Source organism: Taudactylus pleione, unplaced genomic scaffold (assembly GCF_031769625.1).
Source record: "Taudactylus pleione unplaced genomic scaffold, aTauple2 ptg000229l, whole genome shotgun sequence".
Lineage (NCBI taxonomy): Eukaryota > Metazoa > Chordata > Amphibia > Anura > Myobatrachidae > Taudactylus > Taudactylus pleione.
In genome coordinates this window covers 2,597,757-2,622,728 of record NW_028284631.1, presented here as the reverse complement: position 1 = coordinate 2,622,728, position 24,972 = coordinate 2,597,757, and the positions used below count along the sequence as shown (strand labels likewise).

Below are 24,972 nucleotides of genomic sequence, written 5' to 3'. Positions count from 1 at the left end.
CCAGCTGACTGCTAACGGGACAGCCCATCACTTTTTTCAGTCGTTTTTATTTTTTTACTTTCAAACTAAAATAGTACTATTTATAGAATGATCCTTGCTTTTCATTTTATTTTACAATGAATGTTGAATAAAGCAGAAGTATTTACTATAGCCTCTTCGAACAGTTGTGGCTAAACCAGTTCCTCAGGGGCCACCTAACAGTTCATGTTTTCCAGACCACTGGCTTATATTTTAAAATGTGGCAGTTCATGATGGATAACCTGTGTACAAGCTAGGAGATCAGAAAAGCTCCGACCCTCCTCCGAGATCAGGACAGCTTTATCCCAATCCGTACATAAGGATGGGACGTAGAGTATGCCCCCTTCTCTCCTGCCCTGTATAGCAGTGCATCATTCACTATGTACCTGCCATGATGTGCGCATCTTTACTGGTCCTTTAAGAGAAAGGGAACGGGAATAGAGGTAGTCACTGTGTCGGAAGCATGGCATGTCCTCATGACATGTGACTACAACCCTTTCTTGCACGTGTGGCGGTGCTTGCACACTTGTCCCATCTCAACCCCATCAGATTTAGGGATATATGCTCAGAATTCAGACCACGGGGAATGTCCAATATATAAGTTGAACTGATACACTTATGACGAATTATGCATTTTACGTAATGCACAGGGTGGCAGATAAAATAAGATACATATTGTACAAATAGCAATTTGTCTTGGATGAATTTAACACCTACATTTTGCACCTAACTGTACATGATCCCGGTGATAGACAGATGTATACAAAATGATATACATATTCTATTTTGTGTGAGTATATCATTTTGTAAACTTCATGCATGATATAAAATGACATTTCATAGACTCCAGTGGAAATATGCCATAAGTCAGACAAACGCGGTCCTCAGGACTCCCCAACAGTTCAGGTTTGAGAGAAATCCATGGTTGAGCACAGGTGGTTAAATCAAATTGACTGAGGTACTAATTAAGTCACCTATGATCAAGCATGGATATCTGTAAAACCTAAACTGTCATGGGGCCTTGAGGACTGCATTTGGGAACCTCTGCCATACGTGACTAACAGGCAGCCAAATGCTAGCTTACGGCTACATATACGAAGTAAGCTGCCTCTACTCGGCATAGTTTTAGGTGAAAATTTAAAGAGGCAATAACATTAAGTATAAAGCACGCGGGCTTTATACTTAGTGCCGCTTTACATTTTCACCTGAAACCATGCCGAGAAGCTTCGGCTTATAAATGTCACCGCTTCATAAATAAAGCCCTTAGTGAACTACTGGTAAAATACAGGCTTGTTATATTAGACCACAAATACAAAGTTATTAGTTCTCCAGTCTAGTAATACACATTTCCTAAATAATTAAAAATAAATTCATAATGCACATTGAAGTATAACACTCATTCAGACAATGTTGAAATTGAAACAAACCATTTAGCGTTGCATGAAAAAGAACTTGCCATCACTTTTAGGACATGCCTGGGCAGAGCTACTGAGAGTAGAGCTCGCTGTCCCTACCTCACCCAGAGAGGCAACATTTGACAAGGTGAACTTGATGCATTAAAAGTGACTGCAGGAAAGAGCAAGGTAAAGGATATTTTAGCACCAATCATCAAACTAGTCTATGTACTGCACATAAAAGGCACTATTGTAAAAATACAATTATTAAAGTAAATTATATATGTCTGTGTGTGTGCGCCAGAGCCTTAACTAGGGTGATGCGGCCGCACAGAGCGCACGTTCTCTTGGCGGAACCGGCCACCACCACCAGCGATCATGACCACTACTACCCCCTACAATGTTTAATAGTAGCTGTGTGTCCGGCTCTTTAACTGCCAAGCACACCGCTATTAATATACAGTACAGTGGGTCGGGCAGCGCTGCCTGCCCCTGTGGTCCGCCCCCTCCCTGTCTCCGCGTTGTGGGAGAATGCCCTCTTTTCGGGGGGTGTGGAGGTCACCCAAATAAACGGGAGCCTCCCGCAGGTCCCGGGGAAGTAGGAAAGTATGTATCAGGGAGATTGTTAAAGTGACACCTATGAGTGCGGTGGTAAAGTGGGCGTGTACTACTGTGCCCGAGAGGAGTGTCCTAAAATGGATTTGCATCCAAATGTTTATGAGGCCCAAAGCAGTTAGTAAGATCTACCTGTTGATCAAAACATACTGATACTTCTCAGAAAATGCATGTAGTCATAGGGATCATTGTGCCTTATACCAATGCAGGGAAGTTATATATATATATATATGTGTGTGTGTGTGTATAGATAGATAGATCTAAATCAATGCGCTGCCCTCACATGTCAGAGTGAAATATTTCAAGGTGCTCCAATAAAGACCGCAAGGTCCAAAATGTAAGTTTGACATATACTGGGCACTCACCAAATAGTAGAAAAAATCCAATTTTAATGATCACATACCACGAGTCGACGTTTCGGTCCCACAAGGACCTTTGTCAAGACAGACAGACCGCCACAAAGCTACCCACCACAGAAGCCCATAAACCAATAATCCTCCAACCACCTAAATAGCCACTCTAATCAGACAGACCCCACCCCACACACAAAACCAGGAAATGGAAGCAATATAACATACATTTCAACTGCATTAACGATGTTGCTGTTACTCACAGAATAAAGTAAGGTACATGTCCCCCTCATACATGTATCACCAGCGTCTCTCCAGCATGTGATATCATGCAAACCTGTTGCATATAATAAAGACTGCGCCGCTAACCGGAAGTGCCGTGCGTTCCACCCGCTGGAACGCACCCACAAACGGGAAGTGACACATACAACCAAGTCCAATTGCTAAGCAGCGCTCAAAACAAACGCTGTCCGCACTGTCTTGTGAAATATATCCAACCAACGGGCATAGTGTTATATCATAATATAACCAACACTAATCGGAGTGCCAATGTATATAGTAAATATGGTGACCAAATACCAATACAAGTTCATATAATAGAGCGCAGCCACACATAGGTGATGGAGGACATGGACACACCCGCAGGGGGGTGGACACAGGGCAAGGAATGCTGGACTAGGGGAGAGGATTAGCAATGTATTCTTCACCTTGAGTTACATGCTGTATTTTTGGGAAGACAAACTTACTATATTGTATTGCAGAGTTGTTTGGAATGAGTCAGAGCCCTACCCTCTCCACAGAAGTATTCTTCTCATAAATTGCACCTACAGTCGTGTATGGACTGTAATTTTGCATTGTGAACATGGGTGTTCACAATGAAAGGGATGCAGGTTCTATGGGGACCAGAGCTGAGGGGGCCCATCTTCCATGAAACGGTTACATGTGTTCTATATATTTATCATCATTGGGTGATACATAGGGGCCCTTACAAACTTTTGCTATGGGTCCTTCAAATACCTAGTTACACCCATGATTGTGAATGTTTTGGGGCCTCTGTGCCGTTTGTGACACCCAGTACCTATTTCCACTTACATTCATATTCAGCCACACCACAATAAAGAATTGTAGACAGTTTGAGGCTCATACCCATGGGTTTTGTAAAACTCATGGAAACATCTGTAAAACTCTTGTAAATGGGTCTGATACCACAAATCATTATTTCTAGAGTCTCCAAACTTTTTTTCTCATTTTTATTTGTTTAGTGTTAATGCATTTTGGAGAGTTACTGGTTCCATATGTTTTTGCATTACCATGTTTAATGGGGATGCAGTCTGGATACCGGCGGGCGCTATCCCACCCGCCGACATCCCGACAGTGCAAGCCCCACATGAGACTAAAGATAGGCGTCGAAATACAGACACCTATTATTAGCCTCACTACGAAATACCGCCCCCCCCCCCCCCCCCTTCCCCGGAAAACCGAACGAAGGTAGGCCGGGTGTCTTAGGTTCTAGCCGTGGCGCGGGGGGGTTTCGGTTTAGAGACCCCCGGGGGGACTTGTGGTTAAGCACCCCCCGGGAGGGCTAGGGTCCTGATTAATGGTGTCCTCAATGCTGAGAAATACAGGCAGGTACTTATCCATCATGCAATACCATCTTACTTTGCAGTATTTTTCCCACACATGCCTAAAACTTGTGCACAGTACTGTAGATCCAGATAACAAAGGGGCAAGCTAATGAAATTTTGAACTAGCACCTATAATGATCTGCAGTACTGGTATGCAGCTGTGTAACGAGTCCCAAAAGATCTAATGACAGGAACAGTAAATTGTGTTTTAAGGTGTAAGTACTTACTGTGCGATGTCGGTCATGTTAGTCCAGTCAGGGTGCTGTGTGGGAAACCTTGATGATGTTGTTGCTGGATCCAGGTAATGACAATGACATTATGACATTGAGGTGTATGGAATAATTGTTGTCTGCCAAGAGTCACAAAAGCCGTAACTGTGTGGAGTTTGTATATTCTGCCTGTTCTTGCATGGATTCTCTCCCACACTCCAAAAATATACTGGTAGGTTAATTGGCTCCCAACCAAAAATGAACCTTAGTGTAGAAGTGTGTGCGTGTACATGTGGTAGGGAATATATATAGATTGTAAGCTCCATCGGGGAATGGACTGATGTGAATGGCCAAGGAGCTTATTCATACCCCTTTTACACCACAGTTAAAAGCTGGGTTATTGCGGGGTTAACCTGGGTTGCTGCTAGGTGTAAAAGGGGCAAGGGTTGGATTCTGGGTCGAGTGACTCAGCAATCCAAATCAGGTAGCTTGCAGGGTTTAACGCGGGAATGACCTGTGCAACCCTGCAGTGTAAATGGGTAACCCGTGTCGTGCGAGTTAGCGTTTATAAGAACGTTAGATAACTGCAGGCCCCAGTGACACTGAAAGGGATGTGTCTCCTGTTGCTGTTACTCAGCGTGTCTTTTCATCAGGACACATTGAAACAATTATGTAATTTTTACCATGATCCCTTCAGTGTACAATGCTGCATAATATTATGGCACGATGTAACTAAAATACAAATATTTTTTTTCCAAGTTCACAAACTTTTATATTTATTTTCCTTAGCTCAAATCTAATTTATGGCCGTTCAAAAAGGACTTTGAAATCTGCCATGAATATTTAGGGGTGTCACAGGAAGGGAAGCTACGAGGGGGAGAGTAAATTGTCACAGGAAGGGAAGCTACGAGGGGGAGAGTAAATTGTTTGATAAACGTCTTCAATACTTAAGCGAGCTACCAGCCATGTAACTAGTATTATAGTATACAATGGGGCAGTACAGATGGTGTAATGGTTAGCCTTACTGCCTCACAGCAATGAGGTCATGGGTTCAATTCCCACCGTGGCCCTAACTGTGTGGAGTTTGTATATTCTCCCTGTGCTTGCGTGGGTTTCCTCCGGGTTCTCCGGTTTCCTCCCACACTCCAAAAATATACTGGTAGGTTAATTGGTTCCCCACAAAAATTAACCCTAGTGTGTGTGCGCATGTGGTAGGGAATATAGAGTGTAAGCTCCACTGGGGCAGGGACTGATGTGAATGGCCTAATACTCTCTCTGTAAAGCGCTGCGGAATATGTGTGCACTATATAAATAACTGATAATAATAATAATAATTAACTATTTTATTCACTTGAAGTTCTTCACACACAGCCACATGTCTGAGTGGTAAGCACAGCAGTTCTGTGTAGGCCTAATTGCTTGTAAATGCGTTGTTTGCATAAGGCTCACATGGGTGTGTGTTGCCTTTGCCTTGTGCGGAATGTGTCCTCCTTTCAGCCAGTTGGTCTTTACTTAAACATGATAAAGACATAATAAAGGCTCCAGTTGTCCAGTTTCCTGTGTAGAGAGGGGATCCTTGAAGTGGTCTGTGCTGTCAGCCAGCCACATGTTTCTCCTTTCACCTCTCACTGTTTTATTTGCATATAAAACAAGTTGTTTTGGTCAAACTGGTTGTGTCGCATTAGCAAAAGCCTTGCTCCTTCTTTCCAGGGAAACGTTTTATATAACAGTGATGCAAAAATCCTATTTGTGTGTGTATGTATGCTACCAAACTGATTATTCATTCACTAATCATTTCTCGGCTTGACTACTGCAACCTTCTCCTTACTGGCCTCCCACATTGCCATCTTGCCCCGCTCCAGTCTGTTCTCAATGTTGCAACTAGACTTATCTTCCCTCTCCCGCCGTTCCACTTCTGCTGCTCCCTCTGCCAAAACCTGCACTGGCTCCCATTCCCCTACAGAATCCTCTTCAAACGCCTCACCTTCACATACAAGGCCCTCTCTAACTCTACTGCTCCCTACATCTCTAACCTCATCTCCTTACATACTCCCTCCCGCTCACTCCGGTCTGCCGATGACTGTTACCTCTCCTCCACCCTGGTTACTTCATCTCATGTTCGTATCCAAGATTTAGCCTGTGCAGCCCCCCTTCACTGGAATGAGCTCCCTCGCTCGATCAGGCTCTCCCCGACCTTGCAGAGCTTCAAAGGTGCACTGAAAACCCACCTGTTCATCAAAGCATACCCTTCCACCACATAACCGTGTCACCCGGTCGCTCTCCCTCGTGCCTCAGCCATCTCTAACTTGCTTTCTTCCTGCACTCGGGCCCCATCTCTACACACTCATGCCTCAAGTCATCTGTCCGACTCCCCTCTCACCTAGATTGTAAGCTCCTAGGAGCAGGGTCCTCCTCCCCACTGTCTCACAGCCTTCTTCTCTAGCACTTCTATAACAGCCTTCACCTTCAGAGCTGTACTGTGTATGGAGAATTGTGTTGCTAATTGTTACTTGTGCTCTGTTCATATTTTGGTTACTGTATAGTAATGTTCTGTGTACGCTTTACTGTATGTACGGCGCTGCGGACCACTTGTGGCGCCCTATAAGTAAAATTTAATAATAAAATATACACACGCACGCACGTACGTCAGCGATCAAACGGTTTCAGGGTAAAGACCCAATCATCAGGACCACATACAAAATGAGCTTATTTGTATGAATGTACCTCTGACAACACTCATACAGGCATAACTTCATAGGCATTAGCTTCACTAATAGACAAGGCTTTAACCCTGGGAAATCATTTTCCTGTCTCTGTGTAAATCTATTTAGAAACAGTCCACTTTGTCCTATCCAGTTGGTAACAAGTTTGCGCTTGACTGTATAGCAGGTATTTGACTTGTTTCATAGGTTAACTGATTTCTAAGCTAAATATGATGTCCAGTCAAGGGTTTCTACAAAGGCTCCCACCTTGTACCCTAATATTTGTACTAACATTTCTGTCTACAGCTGTCCAGGCATTGCTTGGTAATCTTATACACTTATGACACCTTTTATAAGAAGACTTGCTTGGGCCATAGTAACCAGCTGTGATCTTGGATGCAATATTAGTGCTTAAATTGGTCATATACAATAAAGGGAAAACAAGACAGAGGAATGTTGACTATATTTGGACATACAGGGGCTGCCTACCATATTGGGTGGTTTGCATGATGTATAATATAATAATAACTATACACTTTCTCTTTTGTACAGGTTGCAGAGAGTTGAGCACGAGAGAGCCATCATGGGAGACATAGAAGGCACTTATCGGGTGTTACAGACTCCAGGTGCCCGGCTAGGCGCACAGAGAAGCACCGGGATTAGCACACTAGAGCCAGGACAGAACCTCAGCGCAGCTCTATCGTCCTCGCCTCCCAAAGTCTCAAATCAAGACTTATGCTCAACGGTGTTGCTTCTGGATGGAACAGAGCTTGCTGTGGAAATGGGGGTATGTGTTTTTTTTTATTTCTTAAGTATTTTTATAAATCTAGATCTCGGACATGTTATGCAAGCTGTCTATACTAATAAAAAAATACGTTAAATTACAGTAGTGTATGATTTTGTAAAAAGTTTGTTATGCTAATATGGTCCCCAGTGCTGTAAACTAGGCACACTTTTTAAGCACGTGATTGGTTCTCTGTTGAAAAAACATTGTACTGTTTCACCCTTACAAGAGCAAGAACATTTGTTAGTTAGCGCATTAATTAGAGGACAACAGTTATGTACACATCAGTATGATAATTAAGGGGGCACACATAACCAGAGTAGCACAGCTAGAACCCCTTGTCATTGGTCTACTACACTGCTGTAGCTCTCCCTGTTATAAGAGAGAACTGGAATTGGCCACATCACAAATAATGATCGATACAACAGGGCAGAGATTCCCAGCGGTGTCCAAATCTGCCTTGTGCTTCCTCCTCCACCACTCCCATTACCAGAGCTAATCATAGAAAACTTCACATTTAGCATGATGGGCATCAACAACATTACTACCCATTTGAAAGAGGAAGGTGGCAGGAAGAGTCTGTATCACTAGAATTTTGGGGATCTCCAGGGTCAAGCTTGACACCAGCTAAGTATGATTATATGTTTTACCATAACATAGCAAACTCAAAACTCAATTGTTCATTTGTGTTGGAGTTCAACTTTAAATTAATGCTAAGTGACAAAAAAAAGGTATCCTAACACAAACCGCATTAAACCCCAGTAAGGTCACTTCAGATCAAATTATTAAAGTATTCATTCTAAGATCAACGAAAAATGTCACAATTACAAAAACCCTACATTTTTCCCTTCTGACTTTTGTGGCAAATGAGCACCGCTGAAGGAACTCGTAACTATGTTGGTTTAACTACATAAGTATCATCATTTATAAACCTATAACTCGGCTATACAGCTTTCGGTGTCTGATGAGGTTGATCTCTCACTCTCTCTGTAAGTGAGATTGACGGGTATTGGTAATCTGTTAAAAAAGTAGTAACATTAATTCATGCTCAGCTGTCAGTCAAAAAGGTGCAAACATGCAAGTGTAGCGGAGGCTGTGGGGTATATTATACATATACGGTGCAGAATAAAACACACTCCTTCAATGACAGTATCTAGTCAGAAATCTTTTACACTGGAGTGTTCCTCCTTGGTCTGTGCAGTTGGTGGGACACACCCTGCATGCTCTATTCCTATTACAGTTTTGATTACAGGAATGACAGTGTGAGGTTAAACAAAAATTCTTGTTAAATGGGTATTAAACCTGCAGTTGCCACACAGCTGGACAAATGCTAGTCTGATGCAGCCAATCCAAAAAATGTTGTTTTAATGATGACCATACAAGGGCTGATACTGCTGCTTGGTCAAAGAGCTGAGCAATGGGTCCGTGTCCAACATGGCCATGTACAAATTTGTGCAATGAGATATCAAAAGAAACTGGGAACTGTTACTGCTGTCAGGCAATGACTGCACACACAGGCTGGTCATCTTCTGGCTGCGATTATCAACATTAGGATCCAATCCTTTTTATTGTAATATCGGGCATGTGTTAGCTCTGAGTATGCTAGCCGAAGACATGACCTTTTGTATGGAGATGTGCTATCTTTTCTAGTACAGAGTGTGACATCACCAGGGCTCACTGGGGATGCTTTCTAGAACAGAAGGGGACATCACCAGGGCTCACTACTGACTGGGGATGCTTTCTTTTCTAGAACAGAATGGGACATCACCGCGGCTCACTACTAGCCTGGGGAGCTATCATTTGTAGTACGGTATGAGACATCAGGCTCTCTCCTAGCCGGGGGTGCTCTTGTTCTCTTTTTTTTAGAACAGATATGAAATCGCCAGGGCTGCTCTCTTTCCTAGTACACAATGTGATATCAACAGAACTCGCTACTAGGCTCGGGAGCTATAATTTTTAGTACAGTATGAGACATCACTAGGGCTCTCTCCTAGCTGAGGGTGCTCTCTTCTAGAACAGAGTATAAAATCACTAGAGCTCACATCTAGTTGGGGGTGCTCTAATTTCTAGTACAGAGTATGACATCACCAGGACTCACTACAAGCCTGGAGTACTATCATTTGTAGAGTTTTACATAATCGGGGCTGACTGCAAGCTGGGGTGCTTTATTTTCTAGAACCGTGTGACATCACAAGAGCTCACTACTAGGTGGGTGCTCTCATTTCTAAAACAGTGTGACTTCACTAGGGATCACTAGAGGAGAGGTCAGGTGTGCAACAAGTTAAACTTATTTTATCCGTGCCAGAATTCTCTAATGACCATTCCGATATCTAGAATTACACTATTTATAGTCCTACCATGCTGTTTGTCATGATGGTAATAAATAATAATTTGAAAAATCATTTTCTGAAATTATAATGCATACTGATGTTCTAACATTGTGCAAGGCTAAGAGGAGCTCTTAGTAAAGGATTAATTTTTAGTTCTTGAAGCTCTATAGTCACATTTGTTAGTATTGTCCTGCTAGAACTGGTTGGCATATTAGTATTCGCTAGATGATTGTGGTTGGCATGAGTGTAAGTGGCTGTGAACCGCTATGTTTGAGTGACTGGTGTGATGGGCACAGCCAATGTAATCCTTTGCTTGATGTATGTAATGACTGAGAGCAGCTGGTATCCTCAGGACAGGTTAGTTTTGAACGGACAGCAGATGGACGTGGGATGAGCTGTTATAACAAGCTTTGCTGTTTTTCCTCCCTATGTACAAATCCATCTTCAGTAGTAGTGTCTGGACATTGCTGCTAAAGGCAGTTTCTTTTCCAAACATAAATTGCTGTATTAATTGTCTGAGAAATCTCCATTAAGCAGCAGTATAGGCTGTGGATTGTTACATGTTGTATTGAGTATTGTACTTTGTATCTATGATCCACATCGACGTGTACTAGCTTCCGGTGAGAGTCTGCAGGAATGGAACTCTGGGCCTGATTCAGAGCCGGACGCTATTTGCGCTCGCTCGTTCAGAAAAAGGGGCCGGATATTTAAATAGAGCGCTCGCTCTTTGCGGTCTGTTGACTCCTCTATGTCTGAACGAGCGAACGAAACATGCGCTCCCTATTTTTTTAAAAACTCCCCCTGGCCAATCGCATCCTACGTCATCTCCGCTATTTATTAGATTAATCGAGTACATCGAAAGGCGTATGAACTGCTCACAGTGCTTGTGGTAGGATTTTCCTACCGCAATCATGCGAGCAGTTCAGGCTAAAAGACAACCAAGTGACGTGGTCGATGACGCTGCTTTGTTAATTATGCACACCCTTAAAATGCCCGTTTTGACCGTTTGGCGCGCCTGCGTTCGGATCTCCACTCCCCGTTTTCAAGCACCTTCCCCTGTTACCACCCACAAACGCCTCATCCTGTCACTCAAAATAGCAGGCATTCGCTATTTTGCGAGCACACAATTTCCGACTGCAATGACTAGTACGCGCATGCGTATAACAATCCATATGCATGCGCACTTGTGCGAACATCGCTCGGAGCGAACGAGCGGCTCTGAATCAGGCCCTCTGTGCCAGCTGATACAAAAGCAAATTGTGACCTCTAGAAATTAATGCAATTATTTAAGAATATTAAAGTCCTGCAGCTTTAGGCTGTCCATCAGACAGATTTGCCCCTACATGTTCACGCTAATAGGTGATTGGCCAAGAAGTCCTATAGTTTCGCTGCCAGGCAAAGCAGCAAAAGACTCCCAAATATGGGTGACACCATCAGAGTAAAATAAGAAGCACCTTCAGGATGGTGGAACGATCTACCTTTCTTACGTATTATACTAATATTAAACCGTGTAACATGATTTTTCCACAGACCAAACTTATTGTAAATTAGAATAATTTACATCCTGCACCACAAGACATGCAGGAAAATTCTATTTGTGTTGGCACAAATTGCAGCTTGGAATACAATCTATTTTTCCTGTGCGCATTAAACTTCCATCATGGGGACTACAGATTGCAGTTGAGCAGATAGTAAATTGGTGACTTTTAGGATTAACGTGTATCTGAACTTGAAAACTCTGAATTAAAATTCTGTGCTTTTAAAATTTGTTGCACTTACATGAGTTGGCACACTGTAAAGTAAAGCACCGATCCATATTATTTTATAGATTCACATGATCATATTTAGATTTTCCCTATATGCCAAAAGGCTATTTATTACGTGGTAACTGGGTAAATTATCCTGGGTAAACTGGGTAAATTATCTTTCTGATGTTGATATAACAAACCAGATTGATCTTTGGAAGCAAACACACCCGCTAAGCAGGTATAAAAATTGCTCCGACAGTAAAACAGTTGATGGTATTATTGAATCATAAAATGTTGCACATTCGCTTATAAACAATCTTCTCTACATTTGAATATTTGGATATATAAAAGTCTATGCAATGTTTTTAGGCTTGACGTGGTGGGCACAAAACTATTTATAAACTACTATACAAGCTGTAATAGTTAAGCAGCCTGACATCTTAAAATCCCCTTAATGAGGTCATGGGAGAGGTCAAACTAGCACAACTATTCGCTATGCTTCCTACTCACTGATTTCTAATATATGTCAGTGGGAGCGAGACCTAATCGCCATATGAGTGCCTCATTGCTGTGCATGTGAATGTTTTATTATAATAGCTGTGTTATTGATGCTGCTGTTCTGGCTCCCAGATCTGTTGCTGCTTGTGCTATGAGTCAGGAGGGAGGCACACAAACGCCCACATCAGTTTAGGAGAGAAGGCCTGGGGCATAATGTAATAATCGAGCTGTTTATAATCTTGGATAGATGCCCTACCCAAAATATGCCAGTGCCAGCAACAGACTCTACAAGTCCTTTCTAAGCCACAGTTTCTCAGAATCTACTGTAAAGTATTAAACTGTCCCATTACACATGATTTGATTATTGAAAAAATGCTCCATTTTTATATATTTGCTATTTGTTTTTGTTTGTTGTTGTTTTTTGTATTCTGTTATGGTGCGTACACACTGGGCGATTAAAGTGGACGACTGAACGATAACGATATCGTTATCGTTCAGTCGTCCACTTTATCGTCCATTTTTAACACAAAAAAGATGAACGATGACGACGACGCGCGTTCCCGTGGGTCGTTCGTCATCCTCGTTCATCGGGCTGACATGCAGGCCAACCTGACGACCTCGTCAGGTTGCTGCATGTCAGGGAATGGTGAGAGAGCCCGGCGCTGAACGATATCGCTAATGATATCGTTCAGTGGCTGTGCTCAATGTCATGAACGACATTGAGCACAGCCTGCCGGGGACACACTAGACGATATCGCTCAGGGAGCATATCGTCTAGTGTGTATGCACCTTTAGTGTTTCTCCATTCTCTCTGGGGATATAATACCCACTGGCATCAGATAAAGGACACAATATTGGGTAGCCTATATATTGTGTTCTAAAACAGCTGAAACTGTACCCGCTGGAAGCGATGGGCAAGTGATATAGAAACTCTAGATACAATGCCGTAGAGTGTAAGGTTATACACTGATAAGTGTATTTAGCGATCGGTACCATCAAATAATTGTTAGGTGTAAGTTTGAAATGTATTTGTAGTGGGTCTAGCTTGTAAATCAACAATTACATAGGTGTTAGTTGTCCCTAATTTCTAAACAATTTGTCACTGTAAATGTTTTGCCACTAGGAAATTATAAATTTTTGTTGTTGTACAGTTTAAATAGAAACATAGGGCATGATTCTATTCAGCGCGATGTAAATAGCTCCAGGAGATAGCTCCCGGAGCTATTCAATTCATCGCGATGTTAGGTCGGGGTAGGCTCGTTATCGCACCTTAAACAGGGTGTTTAGGCGCGATAACGTGCATTCCCCGACCTAACCTCCCGGCGCGAGGCTGTTTTCCAGGCGCTAAGGGCAGAAAACAGCCTCGCGCCTGGACTTTTGTCGGATTTCTTCTCTCATCCCCGGAGGGATGAGAGAAGAAATCATTAGTCGGACTTGGCAGCGCGGTGTATTGAATAGCTCCGGGAGCTGAATAGAATCGTGCCCATAGAATTTGCCGGCAGATATGAATTACTTGGCCCATCTAGTCTGCCCCTTTCAGGGTTACTGTAATAGGGTTGGATACCATAATCCATTGCAATTTCTGGCTCAGGATGTGTCCTATCCAGCGTTGGTCAATGTCACAAGACTGCATGTTATCAGCCATTTGACAGTGGCCACCCCATGCTGTAGAAATGACAAGCGTTTGCACACAAGATTATAGGGGTAAAAAGCTTTTCAGCCAGGCCAATACAGTATTATGGAAATTACTTTCAGCATGTCCTACACCAGTGTTGGCTAACCTTGACACTCCAGCTGTTATGGAACTACATAACCCAGCACTGCTACAGTTTTGCTATTAGGGCATGCTAAAACTGTGGCAGGGCATGCTGGGATATATAGTTCCACAACAGCTGGAGTGTCAAGGTTAGCCAACACTGTCCTACACCTTAACCAATTGAGCGTTTATTTTATTAAGGTGTGAGTGACTAGTTTTATTCAGCTCCTGTTTTTCCGGGATGTCTTTATTTTACAGTGGACAGAAATGGAAAAACTGTAATATGATCATCACAATCTTCAGGCATCTTATCTTTTGGAATTCAGTGATCTATTAATTCTGTTAGACACAGTCGCATGGGGCAGGGGCATTGTCGCAGACATCCTAGTTGCAGTATATTGTGCCAATCCCTTGAGCTTCATCAGGAAGTTGATTCGGCTTGAGAACGTGTTTGGTGTGAAAGAGGGCTGCAGACTGAGCGATAGCAGTGGGAACAGGATCCCTCATAGTGACAGAAACCTCACAAGATTGTAATGTAAAACAAATAACAAATTGTGTGAAACAAAATTAATACATGTAACTGATATAACCAGGTTCAATAAACCTTTTCAATGATATGAATTGCAGTACAGCAAGGTAATCCTTCACATATTTCAATGCAGCTTTTTGAAAGTGGAATGAGCCTGTGGCTGTCAGCCATCCTTATTAGCGGAGATGTGTAAATAATGGATATCTTTTTCTATAACACTGTTTCAGTACACAATTGTTCACTGGTGGTATTTTCTGAAAGGTAAATTGCTGATGCAGTTATAAACCGTTCTCTGAGGCTGCAACAGGAAACCACAGTAACTCTTAATAGCTGCTTGATTGCTTCCTGCTTGGTTGCATCCAGTCTTGAGGAGAAAGGGAGCGAATACACACCCAGATAGCAGAAGGAAGATGTAATCGTCTCTGACATATGGGATAAGTGTCCCAGGATAACTTCACAGTTTTGAGGTTTCTTTGTTTAACTGGAATGTGTGTTTGCTTTACTTATGTTGATCTCCATGGGATAAATAATCTGCACCCACTCTTCTTATGTTGTGTGGAGAGCTTTCATAACCTGAAACAAGTCACACCAAGACTGCTGTCATCCAACATAAACATGAAACTGTAGTTGTAATAGAGATCAGTAGCCGCATTCTTAGGAGAGATACAATGAGGACTATCTAAAGTTTCCCATAGACCACTCTTTGTATGGATAGTCTAATATGATATTTTGATGTCCACTATATTCTAAAGCCCCAGTGTTAACTTGTTCACACAGCTTCTGTGCTTGCCGACCACTGCTGTTCTGTGTGTGAGCATTCATTATAGGCTCAGCGCCTGCCCATTTCTAACCCAACATGTCTGAAAATCCACCACGCTAGCTTCATGAAGCAACCTCCACATGTTGTATTTTCACTTGGTGGGTGTGTCATTATACAATATACATGCATTGGATATTAAGGTCAGCATTCTGTTGCCGCAGGGTGTATTTAGAGCATTTATTAGTCCTACTTTTAGCTGTGCCATTAGTAAAAAAAGAAAAAAAAGTACATTGCCTACCTTTGGTCAGCACAGACGGTGTAATGGTTAGCATTACTGCCTCACAGCACTAAGGTCATGGGTTCGATTCCCACCACGGCCATACCTGTGTGGAGTTTGTATATTCTCCATGTGCTTGCGTGGGTTTCCTCCGGGTAGTCCGGTTTGCTCCCACACTCCAAAAATATACAGGTAGGTTAATTGGCTCCCAACAAAATTAACCCTAGTGTGTATGTGTGTGAGCATGTGGTAGGGAATATAGAGTGTAAGCTCCACTGGGGCAGGGACTGATGTGAGTGGCCAAATATTCTCTCTGTAAAGCGCTGCTGAATATGTGTGCGCTGTATAAATAAAATGGTAATAATAATAATACCTTGTGAGACCACCACAATGTACCCAGAAGTACCCATTACTTTTGGCCCCTTAAAAAGTGGGAGGCACATATAGAAACCATTGTAATTCCTACACCGTTCACCTGATTTGGATGTAATTACCCTCAAATTAAATCTGAAATTCTGCAGTTAAATCACATCTTGTTTGTTTCATTTCAAAGCCATTGTGGTGGTGAATAGAGGCCAAAATATGAAAATTCTGTCAATGTCCCAATATTTATGGACCTGACTGTGTATGTGTGTGTATGTATGTGTGTATATATATATATATATATATATATATATATATATATATATATTATACACACACACACACACACACACACACACACACACTACCTTTCAAAAGTTTGGGGTCACTTAGAAATTTCCTTATTTTTTAAAGAAAATCACTTCTTTTTTTTCAATGAAGATAACATTAAATTAATCAGAAATACACTCTATACATTGTTAATGTGGTAAATGACTATACTAGCTGCAAACGTCTGGTTTTTAAAGGAATATCTACATAGGTGTACAGAGGCCCATTTCCAGCAACCATCAATCCAGTGTTCTAATGGTACATTGTGTTTGCTAAGCTCGTTAGAAGACTAATGGATGATTAGAAAACCCTTGAAAACCCTTGTGCAGTTATGTTATCACAGCTGAAAATGGGTTTGCTCGTTAGAGAAGCTATAGAGCTGGCCTTCCTTTGAGCTAGTTGAGTATCTGGAGCATCACATTTGTGGGTTTGATTATACTCTCCAAATGTCCAGAAAAAGAGAACTGCAGGTTATTTCTAGGAGTTTCCACTATAAAATGATGCAGATTTCATGAAAATCGGTTATTTGCGCCAGTTAAGTGCAAATAATTTTACATTTTTACGAGCATTACATATTTTTTTTAGTGTAACTAGTTGTTATACAGGATTATACAATATATTTTTGTTTGTTATTTATGTTAAGCGAAGCCATAAATAAAAGACTTTTGAGGACACTTGTGGAATCATTCTGGGTGTTCAGATAAACCATATTTCATTTATAATTTCTTACGAGTCCACTTTATACGTTTATGCACTATTGGTGGTTATGAGATTTATTGCGCTAGGAGGCGCACCTTGTCTTTTATGTATTTCAGAAGTTTGGTGTGATTTCTGACAAGGAACTGTCATTCCTTATATTTGGATTGTTCTACGCTCTTTAAATATTCCTTTAGGGCACTGATTCCCAACCTTTGGTACTCAAGGCACACTAACAGTCCTGGTTTTAGTGATATCCATGATTGTGCACAGATGGTTAAATCAATATAACTGAGGTACTAATTAAGTCACTTGTGCTCAAGTATGGCTATCCCTAAAACCTGGACTGTTAGTGTGCCTTGAGGACCGTGGTTGGGAACCCCTGCCTTAGGGAATTGGACACTCGTGTTTGTGTGTGTATGTGTGTGTATATTGAAATTATTTGTTGTATACACAGAGAGGGCCTAATTGGTTATTTTGATTGTGTGTGTGTAAAATAAATATATATATATATATATATATATTTCTAAAAAGAATCCCCGAAAACTCAGCACTCACCATTGTCAAGTCACTCACATAAATAATGGGGTTTTGGTTAATGGATTGATCAATGCATTTAAGCCTGCAGCCCACATCACGGGACCCCATTTCTCTGCAGGTCCTACACTATCTGTCATACTTATGGAAACCTGGTGGCTGCTATCGCAGAGTTTAAACTGAAAAAATGTTACCTGGTTTAAAGCTTACCTGCCAACTAACTTATGGCTTTTAAAGGCAAGACAGTCATCAAACATAGCTTCTATCACACTACCAAAAAGGCAGCTGACACAGTTTAATATAAATGAGCTTGCACAGGGGTGCATGAGAAAGCTATGATCACAAAAAGGCTTATTCAAAATTAACCAAATAAAAAAATTCAGAAATCCACTGCACTCGCCACTCCCAGATTTGGGGTGCAAACCTGCACTCGCCATTCCCAGCCAGGACTGGTGTGCAAGTGGCTTGTGACCACATTGCTTAAATAGATAAAAACAGAAAACTCAGCATTCACCATTGTCAAATCGCTCACAATAATGCATAAATAATGGGGTTTTGGTTCATGGATTGATCAATGCATTTAAGCCTGCAGCCCTCATCACGGGAACCCATTTCTCTGCAGGTCCTACACTATCTGTCATACTTATGGAAACCTGGTAGCTGCTATCACAGTGTTTCAACTGAAAAAATGTTACCTGGTTTAAAGCTTTCCTGCCAACAAAATTATGGCTTTTAAAGGCAAGACAGTCACCAAACACAGCTTCTATCATACTAAATATATATATATATATATATATATATATATATATATATATATAAAAATCACAGGGGCTCTGCACTCACCATAATAACTAACAATAATAATAATAAACATAATAAACAGTGGGGTTTTGGTTCATGAATTGATCACTGCATTTAAGCTTGCAGCCCCCGTCACGGGACCCCACTTTACTGTCCCTACCCTACTCTATTGCTCAGAATTATAACATGGACATAGCATATCCTGAGTTTAACACTAATGTGATGGCTATCAAGGTTTAAAGCTCACAGCAACTTTGCTATATATATTTACACACACAAGTAGACTTGCCATATCATCTATTTAATTTGGGACACATAAGCATCACACAGATTCTGTGGCTGGCTCCATACCACCTGGTTTTAATCAGCCACAAAACCTGTATAATTCACATGTGTCCAGAACTAATGGCAAGCGTATGTGTAAACTTTTTGTATTTTAATTCAAATATTTAAGTAACTGCAGTTCGATCAGTAGAAGAAGGAATTTTGCTTACTCCCAATACTAGATACAGTAGATAATATTTTTATTGGCAATTTAGTAATTATACTAACAACGATTATTGTTCTTTTCTTATGGTTATTGTATCTACTTTTGTACAGGTCTTTGATCTGTATCTGAGAGTCTATATTCACAATTTCAGTTTAAAAGTTAATACTATTTAGATTCTAAACCTTTTATACATGTTTATCCTTATACTAAGCGCTAAATGAAAGGACTTTTGTTAGCGTTGTACCACTGGTTACAATAAAACATGACTGTCTTCTCATCATACTTTCCTACTCTCCCTGAAGTTTCGGGAGACTCACGAATTTCCATGTAGCCCCCCAGGAAGAGTGTCCGGATGTCCTGTATCCCACCCCACCTCCTAGTTAAGTGGGCAGGGTGGGGAGATAATTGCCGGGAATCACGGCTCTGTATGGAGGATGCGGGGCTAAATCATGCAAAACGGTGTCATTTAGCCCCGTCCCCTCCTCACGGCCCCGTGATGGGACCTAATGACATAGGAGCTCGGCCCTGACCCCCAAAGAGGCTTCTCCCGGAGAGGAGACCTAAAAAGTCGGTAAGTATGCTTCACGTTGGTCCTATATGTAACATCGGTCTTAGAAATAGGTGGATTCTTACACAGAGAGCACGGAGTATTCTCATAGTTCTAATAAACCGGTTACAATTGTTTCTAATTATCATGTCATTTCTTACTTTTGTTACATGACCTTTCACATTGAATCTGTGTTAGTGGGACCATAAGGATGCTTTTCCAATCAATGGCTCGCACTCACCTTGAAGGACTAGTATATGTTAGATATAAGATGATTTCTACAAAAGAACCAGATTTACTTTATTGTAAAAGATGCTTGTGTCTATAAACCTATCTTGTTTCCAGATTAAATGCTCCTTTTCAAAAATGCAAAAGAACAATGTTTTGGTATATTTCATACATCAATTATTTAAACTAGTTTTTAAATATATTTTTTTTTTTTATACTCCATATTTATTATTATCAGTTATTGGTACAATCATCATCTAACTGTTATGAGTAACATCACAAGAGCACTTTTGTGTGTCTATTTAATGTTGGTGCCATGTAATAAAATGTGCAGTGTTAAAGTTACGGTTATTCTTGTCACCTGTCCAGTTCACACAGGATCCAGTGAGAATGCAGATGGTGTTGGTGGATAAAAAGGGGTTAACACAGTGGAATTTCCCTGGCCTCACACAGGCTGATTCTGTTATTACTATTTGTAGGGGAATTTTCTGAATTCCAGAGAGAATTGTGTCCAGATGCTGAGACCGCTCTATTTAATAGTCCAAAGCACAATTCTGTCATTTACTCTACGGTGGTCCCTTTGGCTACGAAAGATCTGAAGGTGCCAAACTTGTTGTGACCTCCCTGGTGTGATTCATTCATAGATGTATATGCGTCATTTTCTGTGCGCTATTGTACTGTAACCTTGTATTCTACATCACTGAGCTCTTTTCTTTTGTCATCCTTATTCTGTTGTCTTACTGATATCAACTTTAGTGTACACTGAAAAAAAACTTCACCCATTGATTAAACCTTTCAGTCTATATATCTGTTAAACTAGGATCTACATTTGTGCATTTAAGTTATCCTTTCTGTGTTAGAGCTCTCCTACTTACTAATTATTGTGAAGGAAAGGAGTGTAAACATATAGGTGTATTGTTAACTATATTACAAATGAAGTAGTAGAAGTGTTGATGTACTATTCAAAAGTCCAAAGATGCTTCATTTTATTGACTCAGAGCAATGACCATAACATTAAAGGTTAGAATACACTCAATGTCTGTTCTCACAACAATGGATATATTAATATTGTATGTTTATGTTCACTGTCCCTATTGTATAGTTCGTAGGATTCTGTCTCACAAACTTACTGCATTGCTAAACAATTGGTTTGGTTTCCAAGTTTATGGCTCACTAAAATGTATGAGAAGAAAGAGGTTTTTGCTCGGTAAAGCTAATCATTTGTCAGTAATGCGCCCTCTTTATGCTGCCTGCTGTGAAAATACAGGTCACTGATGCTGGTGTTATGAAGTTGGTAACCTAGAATGAGCTGGTATCTTCTTTTGTTAGAGCAAGCCTGTAACCTACATGCAATGGAGGAATCCATTTTGTCCTCTTAACCAATATTCATGGCACTGTAGCTCATAAATACGTATCAGTAGCAATGAATGGGATACACCTTCCAGTCTTCCCGCTCAATTTGGAAAAAAATGTCCCCATCATGACAGCTGGATAGAGCCTCCATAGCACTACTCTCTCATCAAAATCGGGACAGCACAGGGGTTTGGGTTACTATTACTGTGGGTTGGTAACATATCCACTTTAAAAGGTCATACCTGCAGAAAAAATAAAGTTTTGGTGTAAAGAGGGCCATATGAATAGAATTATTCTTCTTTTCTGTAATTTGTACTAGAGGAATTACAGTCTGAGGTAACAAGATGTTTCTGGACCTTGTCTGTTTCTTAACAAGTCTCTGTTTGTCTGGTACAGCCAAAGACCACGGGGCAAGCATTGCTGAGCCAGCTGTTCACTCATCTGAATGTGGTGGAGACGGACTATTTTGGCATTGAGTTCCAGACAGCACAGTCACAGTGGGTATGTAAAGATTCTACTTGTCACTATTTATTACTTTTGATGCTTTCGCTGCATGTTTGGCATGAAAATATGTCAAAGCAAATTTTGTTTTCTTATTATAAATAGATTATTCACCTTAAATACAAGCTCCTATATCTAAAAAGAAAATATTGCAATTATATCCTCAGCTGACCTCTTTCTGGTCTGCGAGAGATGTGCCTTACGTAATACCTCACTTTTATTTTTTTATCCACTCAAACTAGTGTCAGTAATTATGAGTATTAGTGATAACTGCTGCTGAGGCTCTGGTGTGGCTAGGTAGTAAATGTATAGCATTTAGCATTGCTAACCTTTCTAGTTCTAAAATGAGCTCATTTAGCTGGCATGGTTAAATGCAGAGTAGGCAAAATGTGTATCATTTAGTAGTTAGGAAGTGGTTACATGGGCAGAGAGATGGAAATTCCTGGAATTTTATTCAATTTTTAATTTTTTTTTAGCTCACTTGGTTGCCATACAGTTTCCATGCCTGGGCAAACACACTTTCTTTGTGACTGCATTTCGTGCTAAGCTGCTTTCATTTTTCAAATAACACATGTGTATGTGTGTATAATATATATACATATATGTGTGTGTGTGTATAATATATATACATATATATGTGTGTGTGTGTGTGTGTGTGTGTGTGTGTGTGTGTGTGTGTGTGTGTGTGTGTGTATAATATATACATATATGTGTGTGTGTGTATAATATATATATACATATATGTGTGTGTATATATAAACACCTCTGTAATTTATAAAGTGCAGACATATTATGTAGCACTGTACAATACATACATACATGACCATACAGAAAATAAAATGTGATTACATATTTCCAAGATAAGTACATCTACCATTGCCTAACTAAACCTTAGTGATACAATAAGGAACAAGGTCTGACTGTAATTGTATGGAATAAATTGTTTTGGGGCAATGCCATCTTACAGAGATACAAATGCCTTCTGGTGTGTTTTTTGTGTTTCTTGTCAGTCCCTGGAACAGTTGCTCCTCAGGGTTCTCATGAGATTTTTTTTTAAATGAAAGTGAAAATTACAAGTTATTACTGATGGATTGCATTGAATCCTCTGTCTTTTTAATGGATTGTATAATTATAGTGACTATGATTACAGTATGAAGTTCATGTTAGACCAAATGATGAAGATTAGAGAAAAGGGGAGTGCTGCCATAAACATTTACTGTGACCCTGCTTTTTTCTGCCATCTTGCTTCCCAGGAAATATTGGGTTTATGGTAGCACAGTGGTTAGCATTACTGCCTCACAGTGCTGGGGTCATAGGTTCAGTTCTGACCAGGCCCATCTGTGGGATGATTTTGTTCCGTTCCTCAAGTTTCTCCGGTTTTCACATACATTCAATAAAAAAAAAAAATATATATATATATATATATATATATATATATATATGGGCTCCCCTTGTTATTGCAATCTTGAGGTGGCGTAAGTGAGAAGAGGATTGCAGTGGTAAATATACCTTTGTGGTCCTATTAAATAGACAATAGACTCCTATTGGGGTGTGAGATAGATGCTATTAGTATAACATGAACAGATGGACTCACTAACTACTTTGCATTCTGCCTGTGTCAGCAGCCCAGCGCTTCTCTGCCTTTTGCTAAGATCATGTGTAGTACTGTCCTAGGATGAGGTGGTTCCCCATTTACCATGAGCAAGTTCACCATTGTCATCTGATCAGAGAGCTGGCTGCAAGAAACTACAAAAGTGCGTAATAGGGAGGCAGAAATAACCCGGGAGTGGTGACCGCATGGAGAGGATAGGCACTGTACCATTGCACATGCTTCGTCTTCTGTACATGTGGATCATTACTTTACTATTTTGTTGTTATTATTATTATTATTATTACCAGTTATTTATATAGCGCGCACATATTCTGCAGCGCTTTACAGAGAATATTTGGCCATTCTCATCAGTCCCTGCCCCAGTGGAGCTTACACTCTATATTCATTATCACATGCTCACACACACTAGTGTTAATTTGTGTTGGGAGCCAATTAACCTACCAGTATATTTTTGGAGTGTGGGAGGAAACCGGAGCACCAGGAGGAAACCCACTCAAGCACAGGGAGAATATACAAACTCCACACAGTTAGGGCCATGGTGGGAATCGAACCCATGACCTCATTGCTGTGAGGCAGTAACGCTAATCATTACACCGTCTGTGCTGCCTGTGGTTTTGCATCCCAAGTGAAGGTGTGAAGTGGACCCCTGTTTATACTATTCACAGGTTCTAGGGGGCGTGGCATGGCATTGCACTTATTGGACACTACCATTCTTCACAGGTTAAGCACTTTCTATTTTCTACTTTGCTGTTTTCCTCCCATCTGCTAAAAGATGATTTTGGTGACTGGCTAGCAGCATTTCCTTTACATCTACACTCTGAGGTTAATTCAGTTAGGTGCAAGTTGGGTCCTGCAAGCCGTTCTTGTGTCGAACTCGCACTGCGAATTTCAGTTGCAATTCAATTTCAAACTTGCAGAGCTTTTTCAGAGGAAATTCACGTTGTTTTGTGCACACCCCCTGAGCAAGTGACAAGGTAGGGCAAATCTTTATTTTCAGGTAGATGTCAGGTCACAGTGCAGAACCTCTGGTACACCCCTATTAACGAATAATAACGCACTTGGGTTTAAATGGCTTAATTTGGCCTATAAAGACATGTCACTTTTCAGGTGAATTTCTCTAAAAAGCTCAATAATGGGTTAAATGATGTGAGACAGGTATGTAGAGGTGTAAGTGATGTGGGACAGGTATATGGAGGTGTAAATGATGTGGGACAGGTACGTGGAGGTGTAAATAATGGGACAGGTATGTGGAGGTGTAAATGATGTAGGACAGGTACGTGGAGGTGTAAATGATGTGGGACAGGTACGTGGAGGTGTAAATGGTGTGGGACAGGTACATGGAGGTGTAAATGATGTGGGACAGGTACGTGGAGGTGTAAATGATGTGGGACAGGTAGGTGGAGGTGTAAATGATGTGGTACAGCGAGTAGCACGAATTGGTATTTTTAATTGGATTGTGCATTTCTAGAGTGTGTGCATTAGTGCGAAGTGTGCGAGTTTCATGAAACAAACTAACATTTGCAAACTCGCACCTAATTCAATTGACCCCCTATGTGCCATACTGCCTTTAATGTGTCCCCTTCAATACTTGTCAACACTCTGTTTTTCTTAGTGTTTCATTTACTTTATCTAAGTTATGTTACGTGTCTGTTTTTTGGTCACTTCTGCATTATTGTAAGCTTCCATTGTGTTTTATTTGTTCTAATATACTTTCTTGTGCTTTCATTCATCTTCTGATTATGAGTTTACTGTTTATTTGGTAGTTCACCATGTCCTCCTAAATTAAAGTCACTCACTCTTCCCTACAGATGTGTCCTTTGCTGGAGTCACGCTAAAAAAGCCACTCGCGGCTCGCCAGGTCCCATGAAAATCTGCTAGCGCTGGAGGTCCTGCGGCCGCAGCTTTTTTTCATCCAAAGT

General features: G+C 40.9%; 1 protein-coding gene across 1 annotated transcript in view; it reads left to right on the top strand.

The window, feature by feature from the left end:
* The window catches only part of FARP2 (FERM, ARH/RhoGEF and pleckstrin domain protein 2), a 95,308-nt gene that overhangs the window by 6,684 nt on the left and 63,652 nt on the right, over nt 1–24,972 (top strand). Inside the window, exons 2-3 of the mRNA XM_088479221.1 lie at nt 7,466–7,700; nt 21,337–21,441. Of these exons, the coding sequence (XP_088335347.1) occupies nt 7,497–7,700; nt 21,337–21,441 (309 nt within the window). The 5' untranslated portion in view covers nt 7,466–7,496. The remainder of the gene's footprint in view (nt 1–7,465; nt 7,701–21,336; nt 21,442–24,972) is intronic.